The sequence below is a fragment of the Phodopus roborovskii genome, unplaced genomic scaffold, assembly GCF_943737965.1.
Source record: "Phodopus roborovskii unplaced genomic scaffold, PHOROB, whole genome shotgun sequence".
Classification (NCBI taxonomy): domain Eukaryota; kingdom Metazoa; phylum Chordata; class Mammalia; order Rodentia; family Cricetidae; genus Phodopus; species Phodopus roborovskii.
Genome location: NW_026126413.1, coordinates 8,690,023 through 8,702,566, shown reverse-complemented (window position 1 = coordinate 8,702,566; position 12,544 = coordinate 8,690,023). Strand labels below are relative to the sequence as shown.

Here is a 12,544-nt window from a genome sequence, read left to right as displayed (position 1 = left end):
CTCAGTACCTGTTCATCTGAACCCTTGTGTTTTCAGCAAGCTGCCTTACGATGTGACCACGGAGCAAGCCCTGGCATACCCAGAGGTGAAGAATAAACTGGAGGCATCTATTGAAAATCTGAGGAAGGTCACCGACAAAGTCTTGGGTTCTATCATTTCTTCCCTCGATCTGCTGCCGTAAGTCGATTCGTAGCAACTTTAGCAATCTTTGCTGAAGGTCTTGGAATATTACCCAAGCCCCTGGAGTAAAGAGAGGAATTCTCCCTTGCCCTTATGTTTGCTATTTAAACTGGTGATCTAGATCCAGGAATGATGATTGTGAATATGAGACCAGACTGGACTTATATAGCATGACCCTATCAAAAAAAAAAAAAAAAAAAAAAAAATACAAGGTGGCCTACACAAATGATTTTAACTCATACCCACCCTCTAATGAAAGAGCACTACCTCGGCCATGGCCACAAACAGCACTCAGGTGCTAGGATCAGCAGAAGCCCTGTGATTTCATTGCATCTCACTTTATGTTGAATTTTTAGGAAAACTACGGAGCTTTGGTTGACTGGAACAATTGCTATGCTTCTAGCTCACTTAGCCTTTTTCCATTATTCTCTTTTGTTATCTGTCCCATGTGTAGTTATGGATTGAGGTATATAGCCAAGGTACTGAAGAACTCCATCCGTGAGAAATTCCCCGATGCCACGGAAGAAGAGCTGTTAAAGGTAAATCCTCAAGCGCGACCTCACTGCAGCTTCTCTGGGGGTTCTGAGCTGGAACTGCCAACAGAGGGTTGTGTGATGCCGCCCCTCCCCGTGTGACTGTAGATGCAGAGCTTCTGCATCCAATGCCTGTCAAGATCATTGTTGACTCTAACTTAGAAAATTCACACGTCGTTGCAGCTCTCGGTATTAGAACATCTGGGGCAGAACTGTGTGACATAGAATAGTGTTAGTGTGTGGTTATGTTCACCTCCTACATCTAATACTTTGTAAAGGAGTCGTGTCAGGGGCTGGTGAGATGGATGGTTCAGTGTGTAAAGAAATTTGCCATCAAGCCTGTCAACCTAAGTTTGACCCCCTAGGACCCACATGGTAGAAAAAGAGAAGCAACTCCCCAAAGTTGTCGCCCTGACTTCTTCATGGGCACCGTGACGTGTGTGTACACACACACACAAATAAATAAACAAATAAATAATGTGATTCTTAAACTTTAGTGCTAACAAAGAAGATTTGTGTCTGAAAATGACCCATTCTCTTGGGAAATGTAAATGTAAAAAAAAAAAAAAAAAATGTTATACTTAACAATAAGAAGAAGCCAGAGCTCATTTGTCCCTTACATGGTCCTCTTCCCTCTCATGATGCAGATTGTTGGGAACCTCCTATACTACCGATATATGAACCCAGCCATTGTGGCTCCAGATGGCTTTGACATCATCGACATGACAGCCGGAGGTCAGATCAATTCTGACCAGAGGAGAAACCTGGGCTCCGTGGCAAAGGTTCTTCAACACGCAGCCTCCAACAAGCTGTTTGAGGGAGAGAATGAGCATTTGTCATCAATGAACAATTACTTATCAGAGACCTATCAGGAATTCAGGTGAGAAGGTCCCTTTCAGAGGGACATGTGGGAAGATGGACAGGTTCTGTACCTAGAACCAGGGCTATGGAGGGGGACAGGAACCCCTGTGGCCCTGCGCTTCCAGCAGCTGCCCCTGAGAGAATGAAAGGAAGGAACGGGCAAGATGTCTCAAGCCCACTGTCCCCACCCCACGTCCTCCATCCTGCTATGCGGAGCCCTTCCTGTTTTAGGATTTTGCTTCTGAGGAAGCAAGCTCCCTGATGTGGGACGTGCTCACACTATTTGGAACAAAACACTCAACTGATTAGTTGAAGATAACTTCATTTCTTTTTCCTAATTGTTTTCCAGTTGGGAAGAGTTTGCCTTATCTGCAACAATGGTGGGAAATGATGAGTTTCCTTTGGGAAGGTTGGGGAAACCCCAGCATTTGTATTTATAGATGATCCTTCGTGCTTATACACCGCACTGCCCTTTAACCGTCCTTCATTGTGTACCTAAGAGTTCCTTCTATTTCCCATCTCTCGCTCCTGATTCCGTCACTAATTGTCCCACAAGAGAAGGAGTGAGCACCGACAGTCACACGTGGCAGTCACACGTGCATCTGAAGGTTCCGAGCAGACACTTCCATCTTGGTCTGTGTTTGCTTTCTTATCTGCAGTAGATTACAGAGTTTATGTGACATCAGTGTGACCTCTGCTATCCTTACTTGCAAAGGGACTCCCCAGTCTTCATTTCCTCCAGGTTCACAGCTCTCCTGCTGACTCACAGCTCCGTGTGGCATCTGTACCACTGAGAAAGTTGCCCCAAATCCTCGCACTGTGTGAACTTTTGATTTCTTCAGCTTCCAATTTTATTTCTTTTCACTAATGAGAAGTAATAATGCATCCTCCCAAACTCAAAGTCTCTTAGCACTTCCTTTTCCTTCACTGGTTTGTGTGAGACAGGGTCACCCTATGTAGTCTTGGCTGGTCTGAAACTTACTGTGTAGACCAGACTGGCCTCAGACTCACAGAGATCTGCCTGCCTCTGCCCCCGGTTAAGGATGTGTATTGGCACACCTGGCTCCTTTTTTCTTAAGTTATCCCTGCCCATCACCTATTTTCCAAGATTACCGTCCAAAGTGTGCCCTTTGCCTCTTCCGCTTAAATCTATTGTCTTCATCCCTCAGTACCTCATGAACAATTATAAGCAAGACTTCACAGGAAGACCTACTGTCACTGGGGAACATGACACCCCAAAGCATGGCTGTCTCACACAGCCCAGGCCTGGCAAGGAAGAAGTCAGCTCTAGTGCAGAGGCCTCAGATGCCCTAGAAAACATGTCATAGATGATTTCAAACATAAAAAAACACTTGAAACTGTATAGAATGACACACACATATATATTACACACCATATATAAATACACATATATGTATATATCTTCATACACACATGTACCCCGAAAATAGTTGCATGTATGTTGGGGTAGGTCATGTGCATATGTGTACATGTATGTGGAAGAATGGAGTTGATATTGGTTGTCTTCATCTGTCACCTTCTACTTCAGTTTTGAGATGTGGCCTCTTACCAAGCCTGGACCTCATCTGTTTGGCTAGCTAGCCAATGAGTTCCCAGAATCCGCCTGTCTCTGCATCCTCCCCAGCAGCACAGTTCCAGGCACATGCCGCCACATCTAGCTTTTTTTTATGTGGCTGCTTGAGATACAAACTCTGGTGGTCATGCTTCACCAATTAGGCCCATCTCCCTAACACCAAGGAATTTTTAATCTTAACATTTTCATTGATATTTCAAAGCTATAACACTGTTTTAAAATTAAAGAGAGAGAGAAAGAGAGAGCACTAGCTGCTCCTGCAGAGGATCTGGGTTCCATTCCCAGCACCCATATGGTGTCCCACAACCACCCATAACTCTACTCCAAAGCTACATAGAGAAGCCCCATCTCAAAAAACCAAAAGGAGAAATGCTGCCCGTGATTTGATCTCACTGGTCACAGGGCCGCAAGCACACGCTTATCTCTCATCCTATTTGAGGACCAGAGATGCAAACGAGCACCACCATGAAGAGTCAGCCTGGAAGAAGCTATAGGAGCTGCCCCAAGGCTGGGATGGAAGAGTGCTCTAGCCATCATTTCAAAACCTATTTTAGTGAAGCTATTCCGCTTACAAGTTTGACTCTATCTTAACACCTCGTTTTCCCTATTTTTTAGGAAATATTTCCAAGAAGCATGTGATGTCCATGAACCAGAAGAGAAGTTTAATATGGACAAATACACAGACCTGGTGACAGTCAGCAAACCAGTCATTTATATTTCAATCGAAGAAATCATCAATACGCATGTAGTAAGTGGGGTGAAGATAGGGCCTTGGCCCCAGGTCATGGATCAGACATCCATTCACTGGGAAAGGTCTGGTCCCAGCCAGACTTGCAATTGCTTGTACTCATGTGCCTACTTTTAAGCCCAATAAGCTCCTCCTTTAATTGCTCCCTGACTCTAGGACGTTAGTAAAACACTTCCCAAGCAAGACAGTTAACGTTGGCAATGCAAGCTGGTACCGGCGCAGTTTAAACAAGCCAGAGCTGTGATGCCTAGAGCCGCCTGCTTCTGTCCCTTTCACCAGTGCTTTCTGCTTTTGCACCCATTTTCTGGGAAACAGATACTGTTCCCTGTCTTCTGATGCCTGGATATACATCACTTAATCTTAGCCAAAAGGTCAGGAAGTGATGTGCTGGGGGGGTGGGGTGGGAGTGGAAACCAGGCTATGCAGGCAGATAAGGAACCATCTCCTGCAGGATGGGCTGTCGTAGTTCTAAAACCAGGTTTCTTAGAATTTCAGTCTGTGCTGTGTCATGGTGCCTCTGTCTAGTTCTCATGCAAACATCACAATCAGCCGTCAGCACTCCACAGTGGCACCAGGAAGTCATTAGAACGCCTAGGGCGGCTTTACCATCATTTACTGTAAAGAGGAGTCAGGCACTGGAGGTTGTATCAATAATTAGAACTTATTTTGCTTTTAAACGCAATTGGAATTAAGTTTTGTTTTGTGGATTTTTTGGTTTTTTGTTTGTTTGTTTGTTTCTCTGTGGCTTTGGAAGCTGTCCTGGAACTAGCTCTTGTAGACCAGGCTAGCCTCGAACTCACAAAGCTCCTCCTGCCTCTGCCTCCCTAGTGCTAGGCTTAAAGGCGTGTGCTGTTTTGTAGAATTTTTATTGTTTTTTTGTTTGTTGTTGTTGTTGTTTTTCAAGATAAGGATATCTCTAGGTAGCTCTAACTGAATTCAGAGTCAAAACTGTGCTGCCTCTGCCCCCTGCATGCACACAGGCATGCACTGCCCACACTACACCACCGCCTCACCTAGTTCACCTAGTGTTCACTCTGTAGCCCAGGCTTAGACCACCTAGAAGTTACTATGTAGCTCCGGAGTGGAAAGATTACAGACGTGAGCCACCAGGCTGGGCCTGGAATTAGGTTTTAGAATTCTGAAATTGAATTAGATAACTTCTCAAATAATTTTAAACTTTGCTAGTCAAAAGCAGGGTTGGAGAGGGGGGTTAGAAATGTATCCCAGACCACCCAGATCCACACATGCATCCTCATGATTCAGATCCACTACGGAGTTGGAGAGATGCAGATATTTCAGTGAAGAATTACATCCAATTTTGGATTGGACTCATCACTGGGAGGATGCATCTCAAACACCTACCTTTCAAAAGCCATACCCAAGCGCTTCAGCCCACCTAGGCCTGGGGCAAACCAGCTGCCCGGAAGTCCAGCCTTCATCACTAAACACTTCCACAGCTTGACTGTGGGTTTGGAGGAGAGAAGGGTCCAGGTTTGACTTTTGTCTTGCAAGGCTAGAAGGGAGAACTAACATTTGCCACAAGCTCTCTATAAGTGCCAATTAAATGGTCAGTTAGCCTCCTTCTTGTAGATCCCCTAGATCCATAGCAACACTGCCCAGCAATGAATTGCTTCCAAAATTAGCTTTCTTTTTTAAAATTTATTTATTTCTATGTTATGTACATTAGTGTTTTGCCATGGGTGTTGGGTCCCCTGGAACGGGAGTTATAGACAGCTGTGAGCCACCATGTGAATGCTGGGATTGAAACCATGTTCCCTAGAGGAGCACTCAGTGCTCTTAACCACCGAGCCATCTCTCTAGCCCCCCAGAATAACTCTCTAATGAACAAGAAAACATGCACATTTCAGACGGAGGCACTTGACCCTCTGATGGCCCTTTATCCATCTCCAATGTGACCATCTTGGTCACATGCTTCCGGGGAGGAACATCCACATGAAGTAGTGGGACATTCTCTTTAAGAGTGAGGCCCTTTCTCACGGGTGCCAGGGAGAAAATGTTACTGTACTCATTTAGATTGAAAGGTTTTAAAGAAAAATGGTCTTTTCCTGTGCTAACAAGAATTAAAAACAGAACATAGTCCTGAGAACAGGGCTGGTGACCGACTTGAAGTTCCTTTGTGCTGGATTGGGAGCAGATGTGATTGAACAATGCGTCACGGCAGTCTGTCCTGTCTGCTGTCTGAATGTGTGTGGAGGCGTCTGAGGCAGACACATCCCATCCTCTGCCTGGCCTGCCAAGCCCTTGGCTGTTTGCTTGGTCCTGGCTCTCCGAGAAACAGAACTTCAGCATCAGCTCTTAAGACAGACTTTTTTGGAAAAGTTATTTACAGTCTCTAATTAACAGGATAAAGGGTAGACACTGGCTACCTATAATAAATCCTCCATTTCAGAGATAGCAGCCAAATCAGCTGGCCTGTCTCCAAAGAGAATGAGAACATAAATTCACCAGCCTGTGGATTTTCTTCTCTTAACTTCCCCCCACCCCCACCCCCACCCCCGCCAAAAAAAAACCCAGCACGCTTCAAGATTCTACCCTTCTCTCTTTTATCATGTCTCTCTGAGTCTCTCTTTGAATCCACACACTTTTAAAAGAGCAATGGATATTCCTTTGCTTTAAAACCAAGTATGTCTATCACGAGAAATTAGCATGCCTTGTCATAAACAGAAACTTCAGAAGAAAATAAGTACGAAGGAGCCAGAGAGCCAGCTCCACTGGCAGCCCCCCCCCCCCCCCAGCTAGAACACTCCCAGCTCTGGCCCTGCATAAATGGAATGTGGCAGTACGTGTATGTACTCAGTGCTCAGGGAAGTGAAGGCAGAGGGATCAGAAGGTTGAGACAACTATACAATTAGCAAGTATCTGGGAGCTGTTGAGGAAATTCGGCATTAAACAACCCTTCTGGCTGGGTGCAGTGGTGCACAAGTTTAATCCCAGCACTAGGGAGACAGGTTAGCGGATCACTCACTGTGAGTTCAAGACCAGCCTGGTCTACATAGTGAGTTCCAGGTCAACCAAAGCTACCTAGAGAGACAAGACTAAATAAGTAAACAACCATAAGATTAATGGAATGGAAGAAAATTCCTTTTTTTGTTGTTGTTGTTGTTGTTTGTTTGTTTGTTTTTCAAGACAGGGTTTCTCTGTATAGCTTTGGCTGTCCTGGAACTAACCCTGTAGACCAGGCTAGCCTCAAACTCGCAAAGATCTGCCTGGTTCTGCCTCCCGAGTGCTGGGACTAAACCCGTGTGCCACCACCCCCGGCCGAAGAAAATCCTTAGCAGCAGTAATGGCTGAACAGGCTAAAGAGACATGAGTGTATTTGAAATGAGTGGGTTTGATTTTCTATGAATTATATCTCAGTTATTTAAAAAAAGGACTGGCTTATGATTCAATGTTTCACAAGCTCAAAACAAGTGACTGTCTCCTGTCCCCGTGGTGCCAGTAGCCTAAAAACAGTTTCAACTTAGTTAGAAATGCAAACAGAAACAGATGTTTTATTGTCCTTCCTGGTTTTACCCTCCCACCCTCCTACTGAGTCCTCAAGGAAAACAGCATTTCCTGTGAGACACCCAGCCCTTGTCATTCTGCTGTCCTTGCCTTGAAAGATTCCTAACATTTCCTGACCAACTACAATAAGGGGTACAGGGAGGGTTGCTAAGAGATGGTTCAGTGGGACCTGAGTGCAATCCTTAGGGTTTGTATTTTGGTTTGGGGTATGGATTGCTGGAGAGATGGCTCAGAGGTTAACCGCGCTTGCTCTTACAGAGGTCAGGAGCCTGGTTCCCAGCATGCATGTGGTGGCTCCCAGCTACCCGTAACTTCCAGTTCCAGAGTGACCCAGTGCCCTCTTCTGAATTTCTGGGGCATGCAGTGCCAGGCATGCAAGTGCTGCCCATACATACATTCAGGAAAAGCACTCATACACATAAAATAAACAGGCATTTAAAAAAAAAAACCTAGACAGGATAGCACCACATTGCAAGCCATTGCTGGGAAGGAGAAGACAGGGAGACCACTGTGGCTTCCTATCAGCCAGCTTAGCCTTCTTGGTGAGTTCCCGGCCTGTGAGAAACCCTGCCTCCAAAAAAAGAAAAGAGGGCTAAGGAGTGATGTCCAATGTCCCAACATGCACATGTGTACACACACAGAGACACGCGTGCGCGAGCGTGCGCACCCGTACACACACACACACACACACACACACACACACACACACACACACACGGTAAGCACTGTAATATACAGATACTGAATGATTTGTCTCTGAAGAGAGATATGCACAAACCTTTCCAGCTGCTGCCAGTGGTTGGTTGGTGAGAAAGTTCTGCCACACTTTATAATCTTGTCCCTATTTGCTGTAATGGCTGTGGAAAAACACAACAAGCATAAAAAAAAAAAAAAAACAAGATTGTGCTGAAGAGAATTTTGTGTACCCTTTCCCACTATAGTGGCTTCTTTCTTTCCTATATGGTCGTGTATTGCCTAGGCTGGCCTCAAACCTTTTGATAACCTTGAACTTCTGACCCTTTCTGATCCTTCTGCCTCATCCCCAGTGCTGGGATTATCAGGCCTGAGCTACCATACCCAGTTAATACAGCGCTTAGGATCAACCCCCAGGCTTCACTCCAGTGAGCTACATCTCCAGCCCTTGCTAGTTTCCTAATCAGCCTTTGGCATTTCCCCGTGAGACGAAAGTTAAATCTGTGTCTGTGGCTACAATTTTAGTAACTCAGAATTCTGTTTCGGATCTAGGCAGAGCTAGAGAAATGTCTCAGGAGTTTAAGAGCATAAACTGCTCTGCCTGGGTATTGCCAGCACTCCCCATGTCCAGCAGTTCACAGCTGCCTGGAGTCCAGCTCCCAGAGATCACATACTCCCATCTGGCTTCTGCAGACACTGTACTCACATATACAAGCCCACACAAATACACACAAAAACAAAGTCATTTTACATACATTTGAGACTTTTGAGCTTAAAATTACATTTCTCCCTTTCTTCCTTTCCTTAAATTCACTGTCTGTTTTTCTCTATTACTGAATGCATACATGTACATACACATGTATTCCTAAATATAATCTGCTCAGTCTAAGGTTACTTGTGTATATGTTTTCCGGGCTGGATGACGAATTAGTGTGCTCTTCCCTGAGAAAGACTGTTTCTCCTGCTCTCGACATTCCTTCATTGCTTATAGTTTTATTTGTGTGGGGTTGAGAGCCCTATGGGCTTTTCACCACCCACTTTGGCATGTTGGCGAGCCTTCATGGGTTTGGCTTCTGACGTCACTCACAGGGAGACAGAATCTGACAACAAATTCCCTGACTTCCGGCTCCTACCACAGAGGGAGGCAACCGAGAGTCCTACCCAGCTACTGTGCCTAAAGTCGTCTTTGGAAAGAATACTAAGCAGTTTTGGGTGAAAACTTTGAGAAACTAGACTGGAACCCTGTGAGTGGAGTTGGCGGTGAGGACTGACGCTGCCTCTGTTTGTTGTTGTCGTGTAGCTCCTGCTGGAACATCAGGATGCCATTGCCACTGACAAAAGTGACCTCCTGAACGAGCTGCTAGAGTCGCTGGGGGAAGTGCCCACAGTGGAGTCCTTTCTCGGTGAGAACTTCGTCCAGTCCTCGCTTGTTCATAGAAGATAACTACCTTGCTGGGCGTTGGTGGTGCACGCCTTTAATCCCAGCACTCGGGAGGCAGAGGCAGGTGGATCTCTGTGAGTTAGAGCCAGCCTGGTCTGCAGAGCTAGTTCCAGGACAGGCTCCAAAACAATACAGAAAAACCCTGTCTCAAAAAAAAAAAAAAAAAAAAAAAAAAACATAAATAAAAGAGAACTATATTTATCTATATATCTTTATCTCTCTCAGAAAAAATTTATACAGTATATTTTGATTATGGTTTCCCCTTCCACTCTGATTCTATATCCTCCTCTCCTCACTCAACCAACTTTATATCTCTCTTTTTAAAAAGAAGGAAAAAGAGGCACACAACCCCCAACACACACACACACACACACACACACAGCAGAAATCCAGATAAAGGAGCAAGAAACCAATAAGACCAAAAAAAAAAAAAAAAGAAAGAAAGAAAGAAAAGAAAGAAAGAAAAAAGAAAACAATGCCCAAACAAGCTAATATGAGACAAAAGTCCAAAATCATACTATTGAGTTCTTCGTGTTGACCAGCTGCTCCTGTACCCATAAGTGTGGCTAATATACCCAGTGAGACTCCATAGGAGAGAACTGATTTCCTTGAAGTAGATGGAAACTAACAACTATCACAGATAGATACCTACAACTGGACGAGGTGCAGAGTTTGAGACTTTGGATCGCTCAGTCCTAAATGGGACATCTTCATCAACTCCCTCCCTTCAAGTCTCAGGGAGCTGTGCAGAAGAAGAAGCAGAAAGATTCTAAGAGCCAGAGGAGATGGTTGTCTCCAAGGAAACAGGGTTTTCCAAACACAGCAGGACTGACAGACATAGGAACTCACAGAGACTGTGGCAGCATGCACAGGGCCTGCTCAGGTTCAAGCCAGATGGGGTCCCAGCACTGAGGCTGGAGAAGTAGACAGGGGCTCCAACCATAACCAAGAGACTGTCAGGAGTTGTTACCCTGGCAAAGGAAAGATCAGTTTTCTCCTATGTCTCTTCTTCTACAATAAGAACTCTCTAACTCAGGGCTAGAGTAAAACTCTACTCGGGACTAAGGAATTGCATCCACTTAGCATGTGCAAAGTCCTAGGTTCAACCCCCAGGACCCACCCTCCCCAAAATTCTGTAATTTCTTGCATCTTGGGTTCCAAAAAGAGTTTGTTATTGATGCAGGTAAGCCCTAAAAAACAAAAAGGACTTACCAATCTGTTTCACAAAGAAACCATGGAAAGTGAACCTGTACAAATATGGCGGAGTCCTTACTGTGTTTTCTAAAGATTTCTTTCATTCACAGTTCTTTTTGTCATTGTTCTTTTATGAATATTTATGCCCCACATTAACATTTTGACCAAATGCTTTAAAATCCACTCCAGATGTCCTAGAATATGCAGGCTTTAAGGGGCTCATAAATCTCCCGTCTGATTCCTGAGCCTGTGTTTTTCCTCAGAACCCTTATCTTACAGTGTGAGGCAGTCACCACAGGAGTGAACTGGAAAAATAACACTTGGCTCTGTTTTGTTTTGTTTCCTTCCAGGGGAAGGGGCAGTTGACCCCAATGATCCTAACAAGGAAAACACACTAAATCAGCTCTCAAAGACTGAGATTTCCCTTTCCCTGACAAGCAAGTATGACATCAAGGATGGTGAGGCTGTCGATGGCAGAAGCCTCATGATAAAGTAAGTCTGGGGCTAACAGTTTATGGTTCCAGCATGACACACAAACCATGCAGACTCAAGTGGGGCTAAATCTCCCCCCCCCCAGGCCGTTCCTTTAGAAGTAAAGTAGGTAAATGTTGAAATGTGTCGTGTATAGCCATCAAACAAGAGGATAATGGAGCCTTCATCTAGGAGGGAACTAAATATTATAATAGTCTGCAAAGTTGGCCTTGGTTTTTAGTTTTGTCTGTCATAATTAGATTGCTTGAAGGAATGAAGTGATTTAATTGAGCATGTGTTTCCAGGTGGTTGAAAATGTAGCAAGAAGCCAGTGGTGGTGGTGGTGAATTCCTTTAATCCCAACATTTGGGGGGCAGAGGCAGACAGATCTCTGAGTTTTAAGCCAGCCTGGTCTACAAAGAAAGCTATACAGAGAAACCCTGTTAGGAAAAAGAAGGAGGAGGAGGAGGTGAAGGAGGAAGAAGAAGAAAGAAGAGAAGAAGAAAAAGAAATTTAGCAAGAAAACACTGCTAATCCAATTTGATTTTTAGTATAAAACAACAATGTAAAAAGGGACGACACCCATGGCAGGTCACTGCTGGATTTATTAGCTTTTCTTACTAAACTAATCATGGATATGTTCAGCAGCTGCCTGGGTCCAGCTCCATCAGGGTTCAGGTCCCAAAAGGAGGTATTTAGTCAGTGAGGGGACAGAAGAGACTAACTTGGTCTGTGGGGTGAATGGAGGACGGCTGCCCATTTATTGGGAAAAGGCTATACCTTGTGTTAGGAACTAGCAGCCAGTTGACCCCTGCCCCCGATGATGGGCAGGACGCTCATGATGGTGTCATCAATACATCAGCCTTACCTGGCGGCTCAAGCTTTACCTGGCTGCCAGAGGACTCAGTTACGCATGCGCAAGCCCCCCTTTTAAAGCAAGCGGGCCTCTTTCTCTTGCTCTCTCTTGCTCGCTCTCTCTCTCTGCCCCCCCTGCTCTCGCTCGCGCTCCGCTCTCTCTCTCTCTCTCTCTCTCTCTCTCTCTCTCTCTCTCTCTCTCTCTCTCGCTCGCTCGCTCTCCTGCTTTCAGTTAGCCAACACCTTGTATAATCTATAATTGCACAAGGGGTTAAATGGCAGAAAGGGGGCCTGTGAGCTGGGGTGTAGCTTGAGATCAGGAATTGAGGAAGCTAGCATTAACCTTAACAAATCAATAGGCACCGGTCATATTTTAATGGAAGGGCCGCAAATTCTTCTTGCCAGAGGAACTTTTCAAGCCCTTGAGGGAATGGGGACTTTTGTCTAAA

The 12,544-nt window shown here is 45.1% G+C and overlaps 1 protein-coding gene across 1 annotated transcript in view; it reads left to right on the top strand.

The window, feature by feature from the left end:
* The window catches only part of Iqgap2 (IQ motif containing GTPase activating protein 2), a 258,214-nt gene that overhangs the window by 227,451 nt on the left and 18,219 nt on the right, over positions 1–12,544 (top strand). The window contains exons 25-30 of the mRNA XM_051183006.1: positions 37–177; positions 635–719; positions 1,361–1,593; positions 3,784–3,916; positions 9,435–9,537; positions 11,120–11,261. Coding sequence (XP_051038963.1) covers positions 37–177; positions 635–719; positions 1,361–1,593; positions 3,784–3,916; positions 9,435–9,537; positions 11,120–11,261 — 837 coding nt within the window. The remainder of the gene's footprint in view (positions 1–36; positions 178–634; positions 720–1,360; positions 1,594–3,783; positions 3,917–9,434; positions 9,538–11,119; positions 11,262–12,544) is intronic.